This window comes from Cibotium barometz, chromosome 15, assembly GCF_041138505.1.
Source record: "Cibotium barometz isolate CiBa-2024 chromosome 15, ASM4113850v1, whole genome shotgun sequence".
Lineage (NCBI taxonomy): Eukaryota > Viridiplantae > Streptophyta > Polypodiopsida > Cyatheales > Cibotiaceae > Cibotium > Cibotium barometz.
In genome coordinates, this window is record NC_141060.1 from 47,724,218 (window position 1) to 47,748,430 (window position 24,213).

The following is a 24,213-nucleotide window of genomic DNA, read 5'->3' on the forward strand; positions in this document are numbered from 1 at the left end:
GCACATACTAGAAACAGCCAATGCATAACAATCTGACGCATAAGAGGCACCATGAGAGCCAGAACGAGTGCGACTAGACAAAGGGGCATCCAACTTGCTGTCACGCAAAGTCTGCACCAGCCATCTAGGCATATTCCTAGAGCCCTCAATCTCTTGTCTCTCATCCTCAAGTGCATCATGCACATCTGCATCAGATATAGACTGATCTGTGCCATCATTTAAAACCTGCATAGGCTGAAAAACTGCCTCATGAGGTATTGCACTTGACTGTGCACCACTGAAAAGAGGCAACAATGTATCATAGACATCACGTGAGCTGATATCTGTCTCCTTAGTACATGAAACCAAGGGCTGAACTGCATCTTCCACAAATACAACATCACGGCTAACCAAAATGCGCTTTGTCTGTGGATGATACAAACGATAGCCTTTGCTCTCAGCACTATATCCAACAAAAATACATTTGACAGCTTTGTCATCCAATTTTCTGCGATGTTGCACAGGCACTAATGCATATGCCAGGCAACCAAAAACACGTAAATGGCCAACAGATGGCTTGCGGCCATGCCAAGCCTCATATGGAGTGACAACCTGTAATGCTTTGGTGGGACACCTGTTTAGTACATAAGTGGCACACATGACAGCCTCAAGCCAAAAACCATGTGGTAGACTTTGACTCTTAACCATACATCTTGCCATTTCCATGAGAGACCTGTTTTTTCTCTCAGCCACACCATTTTGCTGTGGTGTATACGGCACTGTACATTGGTGTTTTATCCCACGCTCAGCCAGAAATGCATTAAATTCTGAAGACATATACTCCCCCCCTCGATCTGAACGGAGGGTGCCCATCTTACTTTCTGACACATTTTCAGCCATAACCAAAAACTGTTTGAAGCACAAAAACACTTCGGACTTTGCCTTCAAAGGATATACCCATGCATGCCTGGTAAAATCATCAATGAAAGTCACGAAGTAAAGGTAGTTTCCAAATGATGGAGTTTGCATGGGTCCACAAACATCACTGTGAACAAGCTGCAATCTGCGTTCAGCTCTCACTGATCCATCTTTGGGAAAGGAAGCACGCTGCATTTTACCCAATATGCAGCCCTCACAAACATGCTTGACAGGTGCCTCAAGCTTAGGCAAAGAAGACACCATTTCAGATTTCTGCAGGCGCAGCAAACTTGCAAAATTCAGATGACCAAAACGTGCATGCCACAGTTTTGCATTTGAAATAGCCTGCGTATCCATAATAGCACATGCTGAATCCTCTACACATTTGCCATCCATATTGAGCTTATACAGCCCTCGACATAGTGAACCAGATGCTACAATGATGTCACCACAAGAGAGATCATGAACAGTACATCTGTCATCCACAAATTTTACAACCAAACCTGTTTTGGCAAATGCGGAGACTGACAGCAGATTCTTTTTGATCCCTGGCACATACAATGCATCAAAAAGTGTAAAGGTGTTGCCATTTGCAACATTCAGCACAATCTGTCCAACTCCTTTAACGGGATAAGAGGAGTTATTGGCACAAGTGACAGTATTCCCTGTGGGAGCAGACTCAAGGAAAGTGAATAAACTGCGCTGCGAGGTGATATGCTTAGTGGCACCACTGTCAAAGTACCATACATCTGAATCTACTGCAGACATACATGTGTCATGCAAAGATGGGTCATAACTGCACTGCGCATTGAATGCCCATTCTGTATCTAGCACAACATTAGCAGATTCATTGTTAGAAGGAGAGGCATCTGCAACAGCCATACCAGCCTCTTTCTTCTTAGCCTCTTTCGCAGCCAGCTTAGGACACGCTTTGATGACATGATCATTTCCCTTACAGTACTTGCAAAATGTCTTTTGTTTGTCACCCTTCTTCTCATCTTTGTCTTCCTTCTTTGGTTGCGCAGCATTTGCAGATTTCTGCTTACTAGAAGAAAAGCCAGCTTTACCTTTCCCGCTTCTCTGACTAGCAACGAAAGCTTGATCTGCGACACGCATATTATTCCTGTTTTGCCTTGACTGGTCTTCTTGCAGCAAAACAGAAACTAACTCCTCAAATGATAAGGCATTGGGATTGCCTTTCATCATCAAGCGAAGAGTGGAAGCAAAACCCTGATAAGAATCTGGTAGACCATTCAAAACAGTCTGCACAAGTGAACTGTCTGACAGGATTTCATCTGCAGAAATGAGCTGCTCTTTGAAATCCTTGATCTTTGTCAAAAAGCTATCCATAGAATCACCTTCGTTCATATGCTCATTCTCCAACTGTTTTCGGAGATAAGCAACACGAGCCTCATTTCTTGCCTGATACAATGTGGCAAGTACATCCCAAGCATCCTTAGAAGTCCTGCAGGAGCGAATATGTGGGATAATGGTACGTTTGACAGACAGCGCAATCAAGGCATGAGCCTGCGCATCTCTACCATCCCAACGAATCTGCTCTGCTGAAAGTGGTGGTTCTCGAACAGCTGCTACAGCACTTGTGCCTGCACCATCATCAACAGTACCTGTTTCTGATGTGTTTGCAGCATTCCCAGCCACAATAGGACGTGCATCAATACCCTGCACAATATTCCATAACCCCTTTGCTACCAATACATGTCGCATCATATATGCCCACAATGGATAGTTGGTGCCATCCAACTTATTCCCTCAGCAGCCAACATGCGGAATACATCATTGTTGTCAGCCCATGGCCAGTGACTGTACTACTAGATGTAAATGCTGTCTGTAAGAGGTAAACCTGTATAAAATCGACCTGTGCTATGCAGCACAGCCCAAAACAGACGAATGGGCACCTGTCCTGCAGATTTTAATCTTGACAGAAAATCTGCACAGTAGGACGATTTTGCCTGCGTAGTACTTGGAATGCAAAAACGGAGGGCGAAATGACTTCAGATCAAAATTCTGAAACGACCAAGCCCTACGGGCTCTCCCACGGCATATACTAACCTGCAGACGCTCCTGAAACCTCGTTGCAATCGGAGGAGATGAAGCGGCAGGTGCCGGTGATGCTGCCCGGGAGAAGGAAGCCTGCTCTGATACCAATTGTTGGAATTAGGGTTGCAGGAATGCACACACAACTTCAAGAAGATGAGGAAGCTTGAGCACAACACAGTAGTGTATTATGAGTGCCAAAAATGAAAGATAACAAGCCCTAGAAGATAATGGGCGTATATACAATGCACGGGGGAAAAAACCTCCTAGGTGAGGGAAAAAGTGCCCCGGCGGTCCTAAGTGTGTTCACACACATCACTACTATAATATGGTAACAAGTAGCGCGCCTCCCCTCCTCGGTCTACTGTAGCGCGCCTCCCCTCCTCGGTGTCCGTCCACGGTAAGCCCGCATTTCTTGCGCCCAGCTCTTTCTTCGATGGTGTTCTAGAACCTTGCGCCGTGTGTGTGTGTGTGTGTGTGTGTGTGTGTGTGTGTGTGTGTGAGAGAGAGAGAGAGAGAGAGAGAGAGAGAGAGAGAGAGAGAGAGAGAGAGAGAGAGAGAGAGAGAGAGAGAGAGAGAGAGAGAGAGAGAGAGAGAGAGAGAGAGAGAGAGAGAGAGAGAGAGAGAGAGATTGGTTGCATGCAACCAGCCCGTGTTTCTCTGTGTGTCTGTGTGTGTGTGTGTGTGTGTGAGAGAGAGAGAGAGAGAGAGAGAGAGAGAGAGAGAGAGAGAGAGAGAGAGAGAGAGAGAGAGAGAGATTGGTTGCATGCAACCAGCCCGTGTTTCTATGTGTGTGTGTGTGTGTGTGTGTGTGTGTGTGAGAGAGAGAGAGAGAGAGAGAGAGAGAGAGAGAGAGAGACAGAGAGATTGGTTGTTTGGCCTGTGTTGGTCTGCATGCAAAGTGGCTGTGTGGGTCCGCTGAGTACTACTTTGTTGAGCCTGCATTGGAAGTAGGCCATGGGGCTGGCTGGATGGCTAGGTGGGTGAGTAGGCGTTATGGTAGGGCATGGAGCTTGAGCCTGCAAGGGCAGAGTGGGGCGAGGCCAGGTTGGGTTCAGGAGGGACAATAGTACCCAGACGGTGGAGGAGATTCAAGCCTATGCAGGCAACCATCAAGCAAGAGCGGGCCAGGGGCATACGCATTCTCACATCAGGTAAAAGCTCTATTAATGGAGTTGAGTAGCAATCACGCAAGGTTCCGTCTGATGAAGTTATTGAGACGGACATTTTTCTGGTGCGCTTTTTGCATTAGCTGGCGGGCATCCAACACTCCAGCTAGTTCCAACCCACTTGGAACATCTTGCTGCTGCTGTTCCCATTGCATTGGTTGTTTGGCCTATGTTGGTCAGACGCATGCGGCCGCGTTGGCCGAGAGCTTGGTTGTTTGGCCTCCCCTCCTTGTATGCGACCGCATTGGTCTGTGCCCGCTCCCCTCCTTGCATGCAGCCGCGTCACCTCCCTCCCCTCCTCGACGGGTTTGATGGTTTCCTTGCATGCGGCCAGGTTGGTGGTGAGCTTGGTGGTTTGGCCTCCCCTCCTTGCATGCAGCCGTGTTTGGTCTGAGCCCGGCTCCCCTCCTTGCATGCAGCCGCGTCACCTCCCTCCCCTCCTCGACGGGTTAGTGAATAGTATATGTGTTCATTTTATAAATGAAAGTTTTATTGATTTAAAAAGTTAGTGAATAGTATGTGTGTGTTGTTTGAGGGTTTTTGAATATGTGTGTGTGTGTGTGTGTGTGTGTGTGAGAGAGAGAGAGAGAGAGAGAGAGAGAGAGAGAGAGAGAGAGAGAGAGTGTATTTTATGGGTGTGTGTGTGGGGGTTTTTGAAAGTGTGTGTGTGTGTGTGTGTGTGTGTGAGAGAGAGAGAGAGAGAGAGAGAGAGAGAGAGTGTACGTTTTTTGTGGGTGTGTGTGTGTGTGTTTGAAATTGTGTGTGTGTGTGTTTTTTTGAAATTGTGTGTGTGTGTGTGTGTGTGTGAGAGAGAGAGAGAGAGAGAGAGAGAGAGAGAGAGAGAGAGAGAGTGTATTTTGAAAGTTTTATTAATTTTTAAAGGTAGTGAATAGAGTGTGTGTGTGTGTGTTTGAGGGTTTTTGAAATTGTGTGTGTGTGTGTGTGTGTGTGTGTGTGTGAGAGAGAGAGAGAGAGAGAGAGAGAGAGAGAGAGAGAGAGAGAGAGAGAAAGAGAGAGAGTGTGTGTGGGTTTTTTTGACATAGTGTGTGTGTGTGTGTGTGTGTGAGAGAGAGAGAGAGAGAGAGAGAGAGAGAGAGAGAAATAGAGAGAGAGTGTGTATTTTGAATAGTTTTATTAATTTTAAAAGTTAGTGAATAGTGTGTGTGTATGTGTATTGTGTATGTGTGTGTTAAGTTAGTGAATAGTGTGTGTGTGTGTGTGTATGTGTGTGTTGTTTCAGGGTCATGTTGTTTTTAATGAAAAATGAAATGAGAGAGAGAGAGTAGAAGTTATCACACACATGTGCACACACTCACCTACACACACACACACACACCTACGCACACACACACATACACACCTACACACACATGGCACAAACACCCTCACACACACACACACACACACACACACACACACCACACACACAACACAAACCTACACACACACACCGACACACATGGTGTGAAAATGTTTTAATAATCTTAAATGTGCTATTATTTTTCATGCATTAACTCTGTGTGTGTGTGTGTGTGTGTGTGCATGTACTCACACACAAACACACACCCAAACATGACGTGTAGATATGTACATACACACATGTGTATATATAGATATATTTATATCTTATATATATATATATATATATTTTATGAATTTGTGTGTGTGTATGTGTGTTTGTGTGTGAGTGTGTGGTTGTTGTTGTTGTTGTTGTGTGTGCACACATGTACACACACAAATGTTAAGCACCCAAATGTATAGGTCCAAACATCCATTTACACACACAATGTATTCGCATTAGTATATTTGACACACCTCGACGTATATAGTATTCATGCTTTTACTTACTTATATAATTGTATGTATGATTGACAGATGGAAGAGGTGATTAGCATTGTTTTTTAGCACATGAGAAGCACTCTTTGCTTTGAGGAAAGGGTGAATTTGGTTGCCGAGTTTGAGAGTCGTTATTTCCATGTTCCAAGTTGGTCTGGGCCATGGCCGATTTATGCTGTTAATTGGAACGATGTTTTCCAAATTACTATACGATTAGATTCAGATAAGTTAGATGAAAATATTGTGCTCTTGATTATTCAAGAAAACCTGGGCTTGATTGATCGCTATGAAATAGACTATAATGTCCATGGTGATAAAGATTAAGCAAAACAAGTATTTGATGAGGTCATCAAATGTATCCCAAAGCATAAGCTTCTTCGAAAATAAACATGGTTGTGTTATTATTTAGTAACCATTGGGTTGATCCACCAAATGAGTTTTGTAAGCTTTATCTTTATCCAACTTTTTTCTATGTATCCCAAAGCATAAGCTACTTCGAAAATAAACATGGTTGTGTTATTATTTAGTAACCATTGGTTTGATCCACTAAATGAGTTTTGTAAGCTTTTATCTTTATCCAACTTTTTTCTACGAGAGTTATATTTTCAATGCTAATATTTTTTATGGTATATATTTTGCCAGATGGAGGTGCGGGATATAGGCACCAAGGAGAGAGAATCCTATTGTCCGAAGATTGTTTTGAGGTTGTGTTCATGTGTGTTCATCATTTTATGGGTTTGTAATGCTGGAAGCTTCTATATGGATATATATGGCAATCACGATGTTTTTATATATTAGTTTGGCAAGTTGAAGGCGATGTATACATATATGTATGAGTGTGACCAGTATCTACGGATATTATAGGTGCGTGCACATACACTAACATATATTTACATGTGTGATGTGACATGCACACATGCATTTATAAACGCGCACACACTTACATATATCTTCCAATTGTGACATATATGGTTTCAATGGATTTCATGTACACGTACTCATAAGTACATGTACATACATAAGTACATCTTTATGGGTGTTTGTGTGTAACTGGAGGTGCCTAGCTTCTAAAAAGAAAGGAAGAGTGATTTTACACATATATATTTTTGCATGTACCTAAATACAAAATACTTCTTGCTCGTTGGAGACTGGTCGCTACACTAGTACTAGTACTAGTAATACATTAAAAAATAAAAGACATATACGTTTAGATCCGAGATATCGAATCACCTGCTATGGTGGCATCTGCTGAAAGGTCAGTCGCAACGTTGCTTGTCTCGTCTACTTTTTTGACTTCGAAATCTTACTACTTGAGGAATCATCTCTCTCTCTCTCTCTCTCTCTCACACACACACACACAGACACACACACACACACAAATGTTTAAAATCTGAGTGCCCATCAATCTTGAAGTTTGAACTGTTTCTGTGCTAGTTCTCTTTGTTGGGTTCTGTTCCTCTTTGGGACTTAAAAGATGGATGCGCCACGCATGGACTCGGCAAGGTTCGCCCACGACAACTGCACCCAGGGTCACCCAGAAGCTGTGAGTCTTTTCCCGCCCCACAATCATTTGAATCTTGAACTTTTGCATTTTGGGCAGTGAATCTTCTTAGTGTCGGATGCAAGAAGGCCTCGTGCATGTGGACGTTCTTACGTTCGTTCTCATCTGTTGTGGGCGATTGTGTGAGAAAGCTTGCATTTGCAATTTATGATTTTATTGATGATAGTGAGGGAAAGCCTTAGGATTAGTATGGTAAATTGTTCTAGCCACATCGACATGGCCATAACAGTATGAAGGTAAAATGGGAAGGCTGCTTCCAGCATGGATACCCATCTAGTTCACATCAAGAACTAATCACCATCAAGGTGGTATGTTAGCATTATTTGATGGTAACTTAGGGCATTTTGCGCGTCATTTTCCGCCCATTGGGATGGACTTGGAGGCAGTCCATGCACAACTGGCAGCCATGACAATCCATATAGAAATCATTCATGTTTACTTTTTCAGCTCACAGGCGCAGTGCAAGTGCAAGTGCATCAAATTTCTCTCAATAGTTTCTCCCATTTCTCTTTGTGTGGTTATTCACCATTAGCATTTTGTGGCATGCCTAATTTGGGTGTATATCCAGTCTTATTTGATACTTAAACTACTTGCAGATGCATATACAGTATATGATGGTGCTGTGCTAAAGCAGCTGTTACAAACTTACATGCGAGTGGATGACTAGGAAAAGTATGCAAAAAGGCTGTGTTTTCACAGCTGCTTGGGTCACTTGCCACGTGACGTGCTGCCCATAGCTGTCCAATCTGCCCATCTGCTGTCTGCCCCTGCCTGGTGCCCCAAAATGCACTTCTTGGTATTCCTTGCTGCTAGGGACTTGGGTATTCAACATTGCACCAATCCTGATGGTTCTAAACATGACTGTCTGGTGCCCAGGTTTTGACCTATTAAGAGGTTTGGACCTCTTAGTGGGTTGCCATTGCGTGCGGGACAATGGGCAGACTTGATACACCTATGACCTGGACCGGATGGAAGCTGATGACTTGTCCTTGGACTAGGGTTCTCAACATATTCAGTGCTCATCCTGAAAGGTAACTTCATGGTGTACTCTGTACAAGTATGTCCTTGAGGCACCCTAGTATAGCGGGTGTACGCGACACCCCCTCTTTCAGTATTTGGTCGTTTGGGCTGCTGTAGATTTGAGATACAGGATATAGATGGCACACGCGTTGCAGCCCCTCAATTGGGAGGCCCCCGACATCTCTTCTCCCTTCCCCACAGACTTCTGACACTGGTAATGGGACAACTTTTCCCCTAGGAGGATCATCCTCTTCCTCTGGTTGGTGGCTCAGAGGAGCCGTGCGGTGGACACTGGCTAGCCATTGCAGGCCATCCTGCCACATGCGATTGGTGCGGAGCCCCTCAGGAGACTCAACGTCATTGCCTTGGGGCTCAGGAGACTCAACGTCATTGCCTTGGGGGTTGCCCACAGGCATAGCTGGTCAGGTGGAGGATTCTTACCTCCAAGCCCGGCACCCAATGGACCATCACTTGGGGGACTATCGCTTGGGCCCTGGACCATGGGCACTTCTCCATGAGGAGTATGACGGTGGCCTAACACTTCAGCTCACTCATTTTCAGACCACAGCCATCCCTGCCTCGTCGGCCGTGGTGATCCCCTAGACCCTAGAAACTCATGCAACTGGAGATGGGAGTTTATCAACAAGCCATAATGAAGTAGTAAACTCTAGGCTGTGAGGGTGGCTTGAAGGGGGTGGAAGGGGAGTTCAAAGAGATCGTGAGGGTGTTGGAAGGTGAGCATCCCCTGGAAGAAAAAATGGGGGATGAGAGTTAGGCTATCTATGGGGATTTTGAATAGAGCAGGGGGGCATCTTACAGAGACTCAGATATGATGCAGCAATGCTTAGCTGCCTTCCTTTGCACCTAGAGCCTATGTCCCTTCCTCACCCGAGGGGACTCTGGCTTAGTTTGGCAACACCCCCCTCCCTGATGCAGCCAGCCATGGAGGGAGCCCCCCCTTCATTTGTATCACTGCCTCATGAGAGGGTTGTAGTCTGCTTTTGAGTGGATGCTACGGGAGAAGGAGCTTTTCCTGGAAAAAGAAAAAAGTAAACATTGAGATGGTGCTTTTGATCTCATCATGATTACTTGTGTTCTCAAATGGATAGTATGCATGTTTTCCTTCCTCTAGTCTAGGCATGGCACATTGTTGCCATCAATGATTTAAGGGTACATCTAGGCCCAGAATTATGGAAGTGTCCACTACTTTGAGTGGCTGATTTTGATAAAATAACAAAGGGAAGATGCCCTTTTCAAGGTTTCTATTAGCATTATTTGTTGATCAGAGTTCTACTATGCACAACATGTTTCAATCGTTAACTTCTAGGCATTAGATAAGGCTCTGATATTGACCCACGTATCATACTGCAAACAGAAAAACGATGGCTGCAAGCTTCTGTGCATGAAATGCATCAACCTGGGAAGCTCATTTTTCAGATTTCTGGCCCCTGACACGCATACGCATCTCCATGCCAGCATATACAGTATATGATGATGGTGTGCCAAAGCAGCTGTTGCAAACTTACATGTGAGTGGACGACTAGGAAAAGTATGCAAAAGGGCTGTGTTTCCACAGCTGCTTGGGTCACCGACTCACCTGCCACATGATGTGCTGCCCATAGCTGTCCAATCTTCCCATCTGCTGTCTGCCCCTGCCTGGTGCCCCAAAATGCACTTCTTTTCCTTGCTGCTAGGGACTTGGGTATTCAACATTGCACCAATCCTGATGGTTCTAAACATGACTGTGCCTGGTGCCCAGGTTTTGGCCTATTAAGCTGTTTGGACCTTTGCACAAAGAAAAATCTTAGTGGGTTGCAATTGCGTGCAGGACAATGGACAGACTTGATACACACCTAGACCACATGGAAGCTGATGACTTGTCCTTGGACTAGGGCTCTCAACATATTCAGTGAAAGGTAACTTCATGGTGTACGCTGTACAAGTATGTCCTTGAGGCAGTATTTGGTCTGTTTGGGCCGCTTTAGATGTGAGATACAGGATATAGATGGCACACCCATTGCAGCCCCTCAATTGGAAGGCCCACGACATCTCTTCTTCCTTCCTCACAGACTTCCGGCACTGGTTATGGGACAGCTTTCGCCCTAGGAGGATCATCCACTTCCTCTGGTTGGTGGCTCAGAGGAGCCATGAAGTGGACACTGGCTAGCCATTGCAGGCCATCCTGCCACGTGCGATTGGTGCGGAGCCCCTCAGGAGGCTCAACGTCATTGCCTTGGGGATTGTCCACAGGCATAGCTGGTTAGGTGGAGGATTCTTACCTCCACGCCTGGCACCCAATGGACCATCACTTGGAGGACTTTGCCTGGGCCCTGGACCATGGGCACGTCTCAATGAGGAGTACGACGGGGGTCTAACACTTCAGCTCACTCATTTTCAGACCACAGCCATCCCTGCCTTGTCAGCCCCGGTGACCCCCTAGAGCCTAGAAACTCGCGCAACTGGAGATGGGAGCTTATCAACAACATAGTGGCCTGGCACGGGCTCATTGTGGCGAGGGTTCCATCAACTGGTTTGTGGAGACCATGGGGGCATCTTACAGAGACTCGGATATGATGCAGCAATGCTTAGCTGCCTTCCTTTGAACCTAGAGCCTAGGTCCCTTGCTCACCCAAGGGGACTCTGGCTTAGTTTGGCAACACCCCGTCCCTGATGCAGCCTCCATCTGAGAGTGGCCAGCCATGGAGGGAGCCCCGCCTTCGTTTATATCACTGCCTCATGAGAGGGTTGCAGTCTGCTTTTGAGCGGATGCTCTTTGTCTACTGAGAGAAAGAGCTTTTCCTGGAAAAAGAAAAAAGTAAACATTGAGATGGTGCCCCTACACCTCCATGTTATAAAGTACAACAGGTGTGACCAAGGCATTGAAAACTTCTTGAGAGGCCAACTTTTGATCTCAGCATGATTACTTGTGTTCTCAAATGGAAAGTATGCATGTTTTCTTTCCTCCAGTCTAGGCATGGCACATTGTTGCCATCGATGATTTAAGGGTACATCTAGGCCCAGATTTATGGAAGTGTCCAGTACTTTGAGTGGCTGATTTTGATAAAATAACAAAGGGAAGAGGGCCTTTTCAAGGTTTCTATCAGCATTATTTGTTGATCAGAGTTCTACCATACATACAAATGTTTTTGAGGACAATCGTTATTTTCTAGGGATTAGATAAGGCTCTGATAGCGACTCACGTATCATACTACAAACAAAAAAACGATGGCTGCAGGCTTCTGTGCATGAAACGCATCAACTTGGGAAGCTTGTTTTTTAGATTTCTGGCCCTTGACACGCACCTCCATGCCCGTGGGAGGTCCTCATGCATATTTGAGGTAGGCACAATCTATACATACTGCTTTTGTTGTTTTTTTGGGAAAAAATCAGATCTTGAAATTAGGGCTCTTTGTGCCAAGCTGCCCCGAAGTGCATGAACATTGTGGACTGATTTAGTAAATTTTGCATGTTGATCCCGTGCAAGCAAACGACCATAGTTGAAGACATCGCTCGCCTGTTCATTTGCCATTGATACCACATAGGAGGATTGCCAAGGACAATAACATTAGATAGGGATCCCAAGTTTACTTCAAATTTTTGAAGTGCATTATTCGACAACTTTGGGACCAAGTTGCATCTGTCCAGTGCATTCCATTCGTAGACAGACGGCTAGACAGAAATCTATAGTTAGCTAGCATTTGGTGTTCTCAAATCGTATTGCCATGACAGGCAGTCAAAGTGGGAGCATTATCTTCCTTTGGTTTAGGCCATCCTAAACGACAGTCGTTAATCGTAGAATGATACCATGGCCAATGCTGAAAGGCAAGATAGGGGCTGACATTAAAATACATACACCATCTTTGGTCCTTGCAGCTCCCAACCAAAAGGTGTGACCGGATAATAACTTGCTAGATCTACCACATTGGTTTATGCTCGTGCAAGAGTAAAGTGTCCATAGAACCTTCCGTGACCGCCGAGTGAAGCTGGTTCTTGATGAGTTGTTTCCGACGACGTAGAAAAGCACCAAGTCCCTGTATGTTCCATGAGACAATGATGTAACCATCAATGATGGAAGGGTCAAGAACAAGAACAAAAACTCGAGGTACTTCATTAGAGGTGGTAGTAACCGTTGTGGAAGTAGATTAAGGTAGCCTTGGCAGGACAAGTACTTCCAAGATCTGACCAAATGCAGCTCCTATGGAAGGCAAAAGCTTCCAAAAAACGTGTGGAGAGCGGGAAATTTGAGAGAGATCGGTTGATCCTTTGCCACATGATCAAAGTATAGCCGGTACTCAAGAAACTGCCTAGCTAGCTCCGAGAGGGCTGCCAAAAGCAATCTCTAACTTGCGAAGCGGGTAGGGTGAGAGCTGTAGACCCTCCCAATCAGAGAGGTCTTCATTTCATTGTTGATACCGCTTTGGAGGATGAGAAGCTCGTCTTGTGAAAAATTGATAGTTCTCACAGCCTGTGGGAGTGGAGAAGGATTGGCTTTGGCACAAGCCATAATGCCAATCAAGGAATTGATGGCCAACTTGAACACAATAGGAGCTTTCTGTATGCTGGGGCAAGTAACAAAGCGGAAGGGGCAGGAAGAAGGGCTGGAAAGCGGAAAAAACAGAGGCGCGCGCGCCCTGGGGGGGGGGGGGTGTTGCGGAAGAGGAGTGTGTAGCAAAGAGGGGAAGGAGGAAGGTGAAGGCGGGGCAATTGCAGAGGGCAGAGGCGGAAGGATGGAGGAGAAGGCGGGTAGGAGAAATGGCAGGTAGAAGAGGGCAGAAGGCTAGAAAACAGGCGAATGGCAGCAGGAGAAATGGTGGGCCACAGGTGGAAAGTGTTCAGATGGAGGGAGAGGGGAGTGCGCAGCAATACAGGGAGCTCAGAAATTCAGCAATCGTTCGCGACGAAGATAACGCACAACATAGAGAGAGATGCGCACAGAGAGAGAGAGAGAGAGAGAGAGAGAGAGAGAGAGAGAGAGAGAGAATCGGACTCAATATTGGGTCCCGAATACCCTCTGTAGGGCCCCCACCACGAATGGTATATTTGCTTTATTAGAATGATGCAAATTATGCAAATAAAATCTGGTTCTTGACTTGCACTCTTCACCTTGGTTGTAGCACTCCCCTTGGCTGTCCTGGCCCTTGGATTGTAGCAACCTTTTGTGAACTATGAGATGAGTGAATGAATTTCTGGCTGGGTTATTTATACCCTTTTCTAAAGCTGGTCGGCTGGCTTTGCAGGGGTTGGCCTGCTGCTTTTTTCCCCATGACCAAGTCTTGCACACTTTTAATGATGTGCTTTTCCTACTATAATCTATTAACTGGCTGCCCTTCTGATGTGTTCTGGTTGCCTTGCGCTGTTTGTCCAGGCTGCTGTCCCAGCCTGTGCAAGGCTGTGGGATAGCTTCTATGCTTGGCTGCCTGGCTGGGCAGGGCCTCTAGGTCTGTTGGCTGCTTGGCCAGGCCCCTTGGGGCCCGGGCTGGCCGACAGCCTGCCCAGCCCTTCATTGAGTTGGTGGGCAAAGCCTTGGGCCTTCTTGGCCCTTCTTGGGTGGCCTAAAGCCTACCCAATGCCCACTCAAGAGCTTGACTCTCTCTTCTGGGGTAGCCGTATGGGCTCAGCTTGTCCTCAGGCTTACATCTGCGTTTACATCAGGCTTACCTCAGCGTTTACATCTAGGCTGACATCAGCCTTACTTCAGCCTGTCTTCAGCACTTACATCTGGGCTGACATCAGCGTTTATCTTCAGCCTCACTTCAGCCCTACATCGGGACAGCAGCCCCCTCTGCTACTTCGGGACGGAGCCCTCTCTCCTTCAGATACGCATCACCCGTGTCACTAGAGCTTGCACCACACGGGACGGTAGCCCTCTCTGCTTCAGGTATGCAGCACCTGTGTCATCAGAGACTGCACCACCATCAGCGTCATCGTTGTTACCTTTTTCCGCTGCCACTATCACCTCGGAGTGTTTTGCCTCACATCGACGCGAGCCTTCGTCATCGACCGTACTTCAGCTCCGACTTTCTTCTGCGCTTTTGCACTGGTCTTCTTTTTGCTCAGAGTCACCTCTCATATGAGGGCTCTTCTACATATCTGCACTCACCTTTTTATATATATTCACTCACATATTTCATGCTGTGTGGTTTTACTCTAATCTCTCGTATTTCTGGTCCTTCCATCCTTTTGCCCTCACATGGTATCAGAGCAATCGTGAGCAAAGGGATTGAAGACCTCGAGAGCACACAGCGTGAATGTCAATACCAACTTAGCATCCAAGATAACGAACAGGAGTGCTCCTTAGGATCCATTGAAAAGCCTCAACTGCCCTCTAAGTCGGGGTGGGCAAGGAGCCAACCCAAAATCCACATGGTTTGTGCTAGTTGATCTGTGCGCCGGACGCACGGCAAAAAAGATCTCTATGGCATTGGCGAATCTCTGGAGATTCCTCACATCTCTTGAAAGGTATGCTAATGTGTCATCGGCGTACTCTGAGTCAAGTAGCTGCTCCTGTGAGCGGATGGGTAGGTACAGCTCCTATAAACCGGTCTCCTGTGCGGAGAGGAAACTGCTCATGGCCTCGGCTACACAAACAAGATAAGGAAGGGTGCGAGAGGGCAGTCTTGTTGGACCGAACGAGAAAGAGGGAATCTGTCACCTCGGGCCCGTTGGATGGTCACCTGACTGTGAGAGGCTGAATAGATCCAGAAACACCTTGAACCCATTCCACTGGATATCCCATCTTGAAAGTCCGAGTCCACCTTGTCGTAGGCTTTCTCAAATCAAGGAGGAGAACTAGCAAATCGTGATGCCTCAAATGAGGCGAGATGGTTGCCTCCCAAAAAGTGAAGATGTTGTCTAGGATACTCTGATCATGAGAAAAACTTGTCTGCGTGCCATGCATCAAGTCGGGGAGGAAAGGCTGAAGGCGTTGGCTGATGGTTTTGGCTAGGATTTTGTAGGCGGTCCCTATGAGGGTGATGGGTCTCCCCACTGCTGAATCTCCAATTTGTCTCCGCCCTCCTTGGGAATCAAATGGATCAAACCCTCAGTTAGCCTCTTTGGCATCGAACCCGTGGCCATAATCTCATTTAGAGCGGCTATGAAGCCACCTTCCATGAGATCCCAATGATGAAGAAATAAGGAGACCAGAAGCCCATCCTGCCTCGGGGAAGTGCATGCAGAGCCTTAGCCAGCCTCGAGTCCATCACCTGCGCAGAGAGAGGGGCTCCAGAAAGAAGGAATTTGAAAAAAAAGTTCCGTGGCAATGGCTCAAACTTGAGGGGGATCAGAAACAATAGGTCCATCTTGGCCACACAATCTGTGGATACCACCCCTTTGCTTGTGTGGGCCTGTGATCTCAAAGAAATTGTAGGTGACCCTGTCTCTAGCTTGTGTCCAGAAGGAAGCTCTAGCATGATATTTGTACTCCACCCTCCTCTCGATGGAACTCAGCTCTGCCTGGACTGCCGCCATTTGGGCCTCAATCCACGGGCTGTCTGGGACACTTTCTCGGAGACTCCGCAAGGAGGCCAGGCTTTGACGGATGCTCCTCCTACTCTTTGAACTCAGTCAGTTTTCTCTGCGTGGCCTCTTGCAGCAAACCGGTGATCTCTCCAAGTTCTGCATGCAGGGCCATTGCGGCCGAACCATCGTGAAAATCAAGACTCCCAAATCTCCTCAATCCTTCTACAGATCTTGAGTCCTGAATGAGGCACTCGAGGATACGGGTGCTTGAGTGTCTGTCCTGCCTCCATGGGGCCTCCTAGGAAAAGATGGTGGGGGCATGATTTGAGAAAGTACTCGCGAGAATGCCAACCATGCTGCCTCGTCCACAAGCCCACTCATCAATGTAAAAATGGTCCAGTTTGGGGAGGTTGGGGCGTCTACCTCTCCTGTCTGATCTTGAGAAGCTCAGACTCACTGGGCTGTGCCCGGGCACTTAACTGTAGTAAGTGCCATGGATCCTGTCCTTGTAGAGACAAAATCACCTCCACCCAGGCCGAGTACTCCATGCCTGAAACAGTGTCCATGCCTCCTGCAAGTGTGTCCTCCACCGCCTCTAGCACGTTAAAACCACCACCTATGCACCAAAAATCAGCCTGTGGGAGGGATTGACGGACCATGCTTCAAAAAGTGGCTCTGCCTGCTACAGGTTAAGGAAACCCAGTGTGTCCTCTCCAATCCTAACGATCACCCATTGCGCTCTCCTTGCAACTATAGTGCCTGAATCAATAACTTCTGGGTAAGAGCAGAGATGCATACCCTGCCTTGGATCTTGAAGGGCCAAAGGCATGGGGCTAGAAGGTTTGGTTTCTGCCTGAGAGAATCTTCCTCCATTGGTGAGATGGTGTTCGTGAAGGAGTATGTCAATAGGTCCATCGACTACGGCTCTGTGAAGCTCCTCTTTGAGGATCCTGTGCCTCCTCAAGCACTGCAGTCCACCCAAATCCTGAATGTTCCATGAGACAATCCGCATATCTAAGCGCATTGGGAGGCAGCATTGTGGGTTTGGATGGTGAGTAATCACAATGTGTCTTGGGGCGAAGCCTCACCAGGTGGTCATGAATTTTGCCCTCCATGTGGAACCACTCTATCCGGGCCGTAGAGTAGGCGCACTCTGGACTCCATCTGTCACAGTGAAGGTATTTGTAGGGGGGGGGGGGGGGGGGGGGGTACCGCCATTGAGACATGAAATAAGAAGAGGAGCACCTCCAGGCTTGAGGTCACCTCCATCTGCACCAATGACCAAAAATGAGTGAGCATGTCAGTAATCCTAGGTCGTGCAAATGGTGAGAGAGCTCTATCACTTGCCCATGAATGGTGGCAGACACGGACTCGGTGCTCCATACCATCCCCGGAGCCATGCTTAGGGGGAAAGGGAAGATTATTGTGCCACTCTGTGGTGTAAGGCCTGGAGTGATGTAGAACCATGAAAATGCGGATGGGAGCCACCGTCCTCTCGAAAATATCGGCTTCTGCTACGGGAAGGCATGGAAAGAAACTGTAATCCACGGGCTGCACCAAGAGTCGGTTTTTTTTTTTTTGGGGGGGGGGGACTCTGGAGGGAGAGCATGCATCGGAGAGGGAGCAATGGTCATCTCAGTAGGCTCAGTAAAACGGTGAATCAATGGTGCACTGTGCTGGTCTGCTGTCTCCTCTCCAGATTAGGCATGCCAGGTGGACGAGGAGCATGCTCAAGAGAGGTGGATTTTGGGGGGGGCGGGGGTATGAAGGGGGTCTGACGCAGCAGAGGGGGGCAGAATCAACAAAGCTGTGTGTGTGTGTGTGGGGGGGGGGGGGGGATCTGGCAGGAGGAAGAAGGGGGTGAGGGGGCGGCGACGACTGAGGGGTTGGGTCCACCGGAGGTCCAGACATCTGGACATCGGGAAGAGGATCACGACGAGGTAATGATCTTTAGAAAGGGGGGACTGGCGCCGCGCCCCATTACCGTCTGGGGGCTATTGAGATAAATGCTCAAAATGGTTCTCTGACGTAATCGTATCCTCTTAGGGCCCTCCAAGTTGGCGTGCCTAACGGTGCCGCTCAGCCTTGGAGGCCTGGCAGCGGTTCTCCCTCAGACCGGCTTGCCACTTGCCTTCCCCAGGATCCTCGGGGGCTGGGGCTGGGGCTGGTGCTCTGGATTCCAGGGTTGGATTCCCCCCCTCCGCCCTGATGAGGAGGTGTGCTGGTACCGGAGGGAGGGACCGCTAGAGGCGCTCGCCTGGATTAGGGATGGGGTCACGCTCTAGCCATTTGACGGCAAATGAAACACTATCTAGGAAGGCCAAAGTACCCAACTCTTTGCAAAATAGGATCTCCTGGAGGGCACCAAGGAGAAATGGCATGAGGAACAGACTCCGGAGAGGTGATGCAGATGCACAGGGAGGGAATCCCTATCGTTTGAACTAGAACCGAAGTAGCCCCGGGGGGGTAGGGGATTCCATCACTCTCTCGATAACTCTACTAATTACGAGGACTAGGGGAAGGTACTCCTTCCTGAGGCTAGCAAAGAAAACTGTAGACACTTTCCATAAAGGGTCTGATGCTGGGTCGAAGTTGTGCTGCCACCTCGCAAAGAAGGCCTAGGCCGTTTGCAGTGTGACGGGGCTCAGTTGCATGACGCAACCCGATGCTGCAGGTGAATCAAACTCCACCTGGTAGTATCTGCGCTCCAGAGGATGTATATTAGTAATCTTTCCCGGCTTGCCAATGAGGCTAGCCTGCAGAAGATCCCTCAGCTGTCCGCGTGCCGGGCGGCTACACACAATTTTGCAAACCAAGGTGAAGGCCTCTAGGGAGGCGATTGTCGATGTGAGGAGCTGGAGGTCTGCATCGGAAAAAGATGGGCAAGAGACGACATCCCTGGTCTTGGGCGGCGGAGAGGCCTCTGATGGTGCGCACAACAAGAGGGGGCAAAGAACGAAAGGAGGCGGGCTCTTAAGGGGCACACAGGTGGAGGATTGTGCGAATGGGGCGGCAGCAAGGCAAGGGCGTGAGGAGGGTGGAGAAGGCAGGTGGCGTGCACACAAGAGGATGAAGGTGGGGGGAAGCGTGAAGGAAGAGCGTGACAACGGGATACAAGTGCACGGGAGAAGGTGGGAGCGCATAGGCTGGGGGCGGCAGGGCACATGTTGGGGGCAGCAAGGGAAGGGCTGGGGGCAACATTAGGAGGTGAAGGCGAGGAGGCAGAGAGGAAGGATAGCGCGAAGGGGGGGAAGGAGGTAGGGGGAAGCGACGGGTCAGGAGGGCAGGTGGGGAGCTCGAGCTTTCAATCTTCTTTTGGTTTTTCTTACATGGTGGCCTTCCCATTAATCAGTGTGGAGGGCTATTTTTGCAGTAGACTGCGCATGCCCCAGATGCTGAGACAGTGCAACATTGCATATGGGGGTGCAGAACTGCTGAGAGGATTTTTATGCTTTTTTGAAGAGGCAATTTTTTTGGCTAGGTATGAACAAGGACACCCGAGAATGTGTTTTGAAGTGTTAGAAAGGTTAAGTGACGAATGCAGAATCAATGTCTTAAGGTAGGCGGTCTGCTAAATCATTTGGAGATAGACTGATGTAAGTGAAAGTCATGAGTCGTCAAGCTCTTTTGGCACGTGTTCCCTAGACCTTAGTCTGTGCGCACCTATGCTTGTTAAGCCTCTGAGTCATGCTTGCAGAGCCTTTAAGCCTTTTGTGCCAATCTCTTTGGCCTCTGGACCACGATTACTAGCCTCTCAGTCTATAGCATGGAACATGTCTTAGATGGAGCATTAGAGTGTAGTGTTGAGCCCAAATCACAGTGGCTATTGAAGGTCTATCTCGGGACATCTCCACCTTTGCTCCGAAGGGGGGTTTGTTGGGTATTTCGGAGTCTTTGTGTGTATCCATCGTATATGTGTACCCCTGTTTTTGTACCCACTTGCGTGAACCTCTTTTAGCGGTTTATGTTAATGTGATAAGGAGTGATGTCATAGGCATTAGCCATGTGTCATTGCCCCCTTTTTACGTGATGTGTCAAAGATGAGGTTTTCAAGTCTAAAAAAGCATGTACTTGATGTAAGGTATAATAAATTAATCAACAGAGCGTTGAGTCATGCATCATATTCTCTCTCTAGTGTTTTGTTCTCTCTCTCTCTCTGTGGAGGAAACCCTAAACCTAATTTTTCCACATACCACTTGGTCCTCCTATTGGCATAGATCCAGGAATCATACGTCTTGATCTATCTTGCCACTTGGCTGTGGGAATAGTACCACTTGAGCCACTAGCTCACCTCTTGGAGCTAATTCACCTAGACTCCGGGGATCATACCACTGAAGTCCACTAGTGTAAACATGTCCATGGATAAACTGGCCACAAATAACCTTTATAACAGAATAACAGTTATTACAAAGCTAATCAGGGACTAATCCACTCAGCAGGGCTACAGTTGAGCAGGAACTGGTCTGAGCCAAGTCTCTAACAGAGATGCTCCTCAGAGATCTAATGTCGAAAATGTTTTCTTCCCCAAGGAGTGTCTCGGTGTTTCTACGCATGGAGGGTGTTTTGCTGAGCATGGGTCTTTGATGTGTTCTGTGTGTCATCATCAGATGGCTGTTAGCAGCAGCTGGGGGGGGGGGTGCGGCTGTGTGTGTGTGAGAAAGAAAGAAAGATATATTAACGTCTACTGGACGCCTCAAAGGCGTAGAGAGAGAGAGAGAGAGAGAGAGAGAGAGAGAGAGAGAGAGAGCAGGAACTGGTCTGAGCCAAGTCTCTAACAGAGATGCTCCTCAGAGATCTAATGTCGAAAATGTTTTCTTCCCCAAGGAGTGTCTCGGTGTTTCTACGCATGGAGGGTGTTTTGCTGAGCATGGGTCTTTGATGTGTTCTGTGTGTCATCATCAGATGGCTGCTAGCAGCAGCTGGGGGGGGGGGGAGACTGTGTGTGTGTGAGAAAGAAAGAAAGATATATTAACGTCTACTGGACGCCTCAAAGGCGTAGAGAGAGAGAGAGAGAGAGAGAGAGAGAGAGAGAGAGAGAGATCATCATTTTCCTTACAGGTCATGAAAAACATAAGCCCAATGCAACAATTTGGAAACATTTCGTTAAAGCATAATCAACAGTTTTGCCCTGTCATGGGTAATGATTACTTAGATGCTCAATCAATAAAGTTACCTTATGGAAATAACCTGAACATTCCATTGGCATATATTAACTTATGGATACTGTAACAATTTGCTTAAGATGTAGAGTCAATTGTCTACAGGGATGGTGGGTGAAGCCTTGGGAGAAATAAGAGCACCGACTCTTGATTCATGGGATACAATTTTAGGCCAACGAGTATGTCCTCCCGATATCAATTCAAGAGAAGGTGTCAACCATTTGATTTCATTTCATCCATATCAACGTCTGGTTGATAGTGTGAACGGTTGTATTTCTTCCTCGGATACAATTTCAGGCCAACAACTATGTCCTCTGGATATCATTTCAAAGGGAGATGTCAACCATTTGATTTCATTTCTTCCATACCAATGTCCAGTTGATAGTGTGAATAGCTCTATTTCTTCCTCGGAAAAGCTACTGGATTGGAATGCTGTGCCAAAAGCTTTCCCACATTGTGAAGAGCGAGACAACTATGCTTTGGGAAAGTGGAACAATTATGGACTTGGAGAAGGTTCAGACCTGAGAGGAAAGCAAGGACAAAAGCTTCCTTTGAATGATTTTACAAAACAAAGTGCCACTAGTACCACCACGAACAATTCCTCTAGTCCCATAAAGGTATCAGCAGGTCATATGCAAGACCATATAATGGCCGAACGAAGACGGAGAGAAAAATTAACACAACGATTTATTGCATTATCAGCAATTGTTCCAGACTTAAAAAGGGTATGCTACTCACAAGCTAGTTCAAGAGGTTGAGACCATGGGATCAAGCTGTTGATGTGTTCTTTGTACCTCATTAAGTTCATGTGCATGTTTGCATGCATATATGTATGTATGTCTATGACATTCATATAAACATGCTCGTGAACGTAATGAGGTCAAAAGACATGCACATGTATGCATGCATGCATTTGTGTGTGCATATATTCATGTATGTATGCATGCATATGTGATTGTATGTATGTGTGGTGTGTGTATGTTTGTATGTATGTATGGGTGTGAATATGTATGTATGCATGGATGGATGGATGGGTTGGAAATGGAAAGACACATGTGTGTCCATGGGTTCTCTTAGACGTTTCCTCATTAAGTTCATGCGTATGCTTATATAAATGTTAGAATGCATTCTCTTAGACACTAGGTTATGTTTATATCAAATTGATTGTTTTGAAACATTATAATGCATTCTCTTAGACATTAGACACTGGATTTTTGTCAACTCTTGCAGACAGACAAAGCTTCCATTTTGGGGGATACTATCAAGTATGTCAAACGCTTACAAGAGAGAACAAAGCTATTGGAGGAACAGATACAGGAGTCTAGTGGTGGCTCTAAAGAGCATTTAAGAGGTCATAAAAAGGTTTCAGGATCAGCATTAATACTCACGGAAGTGGGGGATCCTGTAGGTGGCTTGGATCCGCCGGAGATTGAGGTCCGGATAGTCGACATCAATATCCTGATTCGAGTCCATTGCAAGAAAAGGAAAGGGCTTCTTCTGCAAAGTGTTGGAGAGCTTGAGAAGCTGGATCTAGTTGTTCTCAGTGCCAATGTTCTTTCCTTTGCAGGGGAACATTTTGAGTTGACTTTCAATGCGCAGGTAGGAGGATTTTTGTCCTTTTTGTTGCAAGATCCTCCCTTATCTAATGGGCTTAAATAGGATATCAAGAATCGTTTACTAGCACTCTTTGGGATTTTATAAAACCACCCTAGTGTCAGTAGCATCAAGAATCCTAGCAGCTGAGAGGTTACTACACAAAATGTGCATGAGCTTAGAATTTCGTAAGAAACGTGTCCTCTCTAGAGCGCACTTTTACACAAAATAAATAACTAAAGAAACATACATACATACATGCGTATATCCATCCATCCATCCATGTGTGTGCATGCACAAACATGCACATGTATGTATGCTTTGCACACATGCATACATACATTCATAAGGATATATCATATACGTTTGTATGTAATCATGCATGCAATACATACATACAGAATGTATGTATTTCACACCCACCGCGCTCACATGCCCATAGTGTGTGTTCAAGAGATCTATACACAATGGAGACTAACAACTATATGTTGCCTCAATTTTCAGATGGGAGAGGGATCAACGCTGGCTGTGGATGAAATAGTCAAGGCTCTTCGAGCTGTATTTTTCTCAGCTGCAAAATGAAGGGTGGATCAATGATCTGAATGAAGTCAAGAATATTTCAGTTTTGTGGGTGCTTCACACATTTTCTACAGTTTTTAAGAATGCTCAAGGGCCAGTACCAGAGGTTTGGTTTTTAATATCTCGTCCCAGTTTTTTTTGCTGCTTTGCTTTTGGCATGATCAGCTTGGCTTTTTTGGCAAGTCTTAAGACTTGCTTCCAGCAATGGGTGCTGCAGTTATGCCAGAGTGGGGGTTTTAAAAGGGTTCCATTAGCCCTTTTGCCTAAGACTCCATTTGTCTCTTCTTTTCGGCATTGTTGAAACAAGAAAATGTGTTATCAAATGCTTTGATTAAGTAGAACATTAATAAACTCTCATTATTGAATTCAAAGAGAATATATCAACAATTGAGTTTTTATGATTCAAACTTAGTGGGGAATTTCAGCAATTGACTATGAATCTCAGCAAATGAGTACTTATATGATTGGAAATTGCCAAAACTTGATTATTTATTTATTTATCTTGATAGGAACATGACTGTCGAACTGATAGGAACATGACTAAATTTGTTGATTTTTTTTTGTTGGGTGACCAAATTTAGAGAGAAAATTAACGAAGTTGTATAGCTACATGTGAAAAAAAAAAAGATTTTTCGGGTACAGGAAATAGTTATTTTATGTGGTAAGCTTATCCAATTTATTTTTTACAAATGAGAAAAACCATAGTTTTAATTGAAAATTGGAGACTTCTCGTAAATTTTTTTTACATACATGGCTTTTTCTCTCTTTTGTAACCAACAATAGTATTGAAATTTGTGTTTTGTGAAGATGGCAATCCATTATAGTGTCAAAATAATGTCTTGGATTGTGATTAGATAATTAGATATCCACACATCTTCTTTTA

General features: G+C 46.4%; 1 protein-coding gene across 6 annotated transcripts; it reads left to right on the forward strand.

Annotated features, from left to right (window-relative positions):
• The first annotated feature begins 7,101 nt into the window (after window positions 1-7,101).
• LOC147631386 (transcription factor bHLH25-like) lies at window positions 7,102-23,830 on the forward strand. Of its 6 annotated transcripts, none has more exons than XM_086809787.1 (6): window positions 7,102-7,212; window positions 7,392-7,500; window positions 21,058-21,136; window positions 21,264-21,883; window positions 22,389-22,757; window positions 23,256-23,830. In XM_086809787.1, exons 2-6 carry the CDS (start codon window positions 7,432-7,434, stop codon window positions 23,331-23,333), a joined length of 1,215 nt encoding a protein of 404 aa, XP_086665913.1. In that variant the 5' UTR covers window positions 7,102-7,212; window positions 7,392-7,431; the 3' UTR covers window positions 23,334-23,830. The 6 variants fall into 6 exon arrangements, with proteins under 6 accessions (XP_086665913.1, XP_086665918.1, XP_086665917.1 ...); XM_086809789.1 differs by lacking the exon at window positions 7,102-7,212 and having other exon boundaries at window positions 7,271-7,500; window positions 21,264-21,337; window positions 21,456-21,883; XM_086809790.1 differs by lacking the exons at window positions 7,102-7,212; window positions 21,058-21,136 and having other exon boundaries at window positions 7,271-7,500; window positions 21,264-21,337; window positions 21,456-21,883.
• Window positions 23,831-24,213: the final 383 nt, after the last annotated feature.

Coding starts and splice junctions, on each gene's coding strand:
- LOC147631386 (XM_086809787.1), top strand. CDS start 7,432: ATGGATGCGCCACGCATGGACTCGGCAAGGTTCGCCCACGACAACTGC. Junction 21,137..21,263: donor ACAGTTTTGCCCTGTCATGG/GTAATGATTACT, acceptor AATTGTCTACAG/GGATGGTGGGTGAAGCCTTG. Junction 21,884..22,388: donor TTGTTCCAGACTTAAAAAGG/GTATGCTACTCA, acceptor CAACTCTTGCAG/ACAGACAAAGCTTCCATTTT.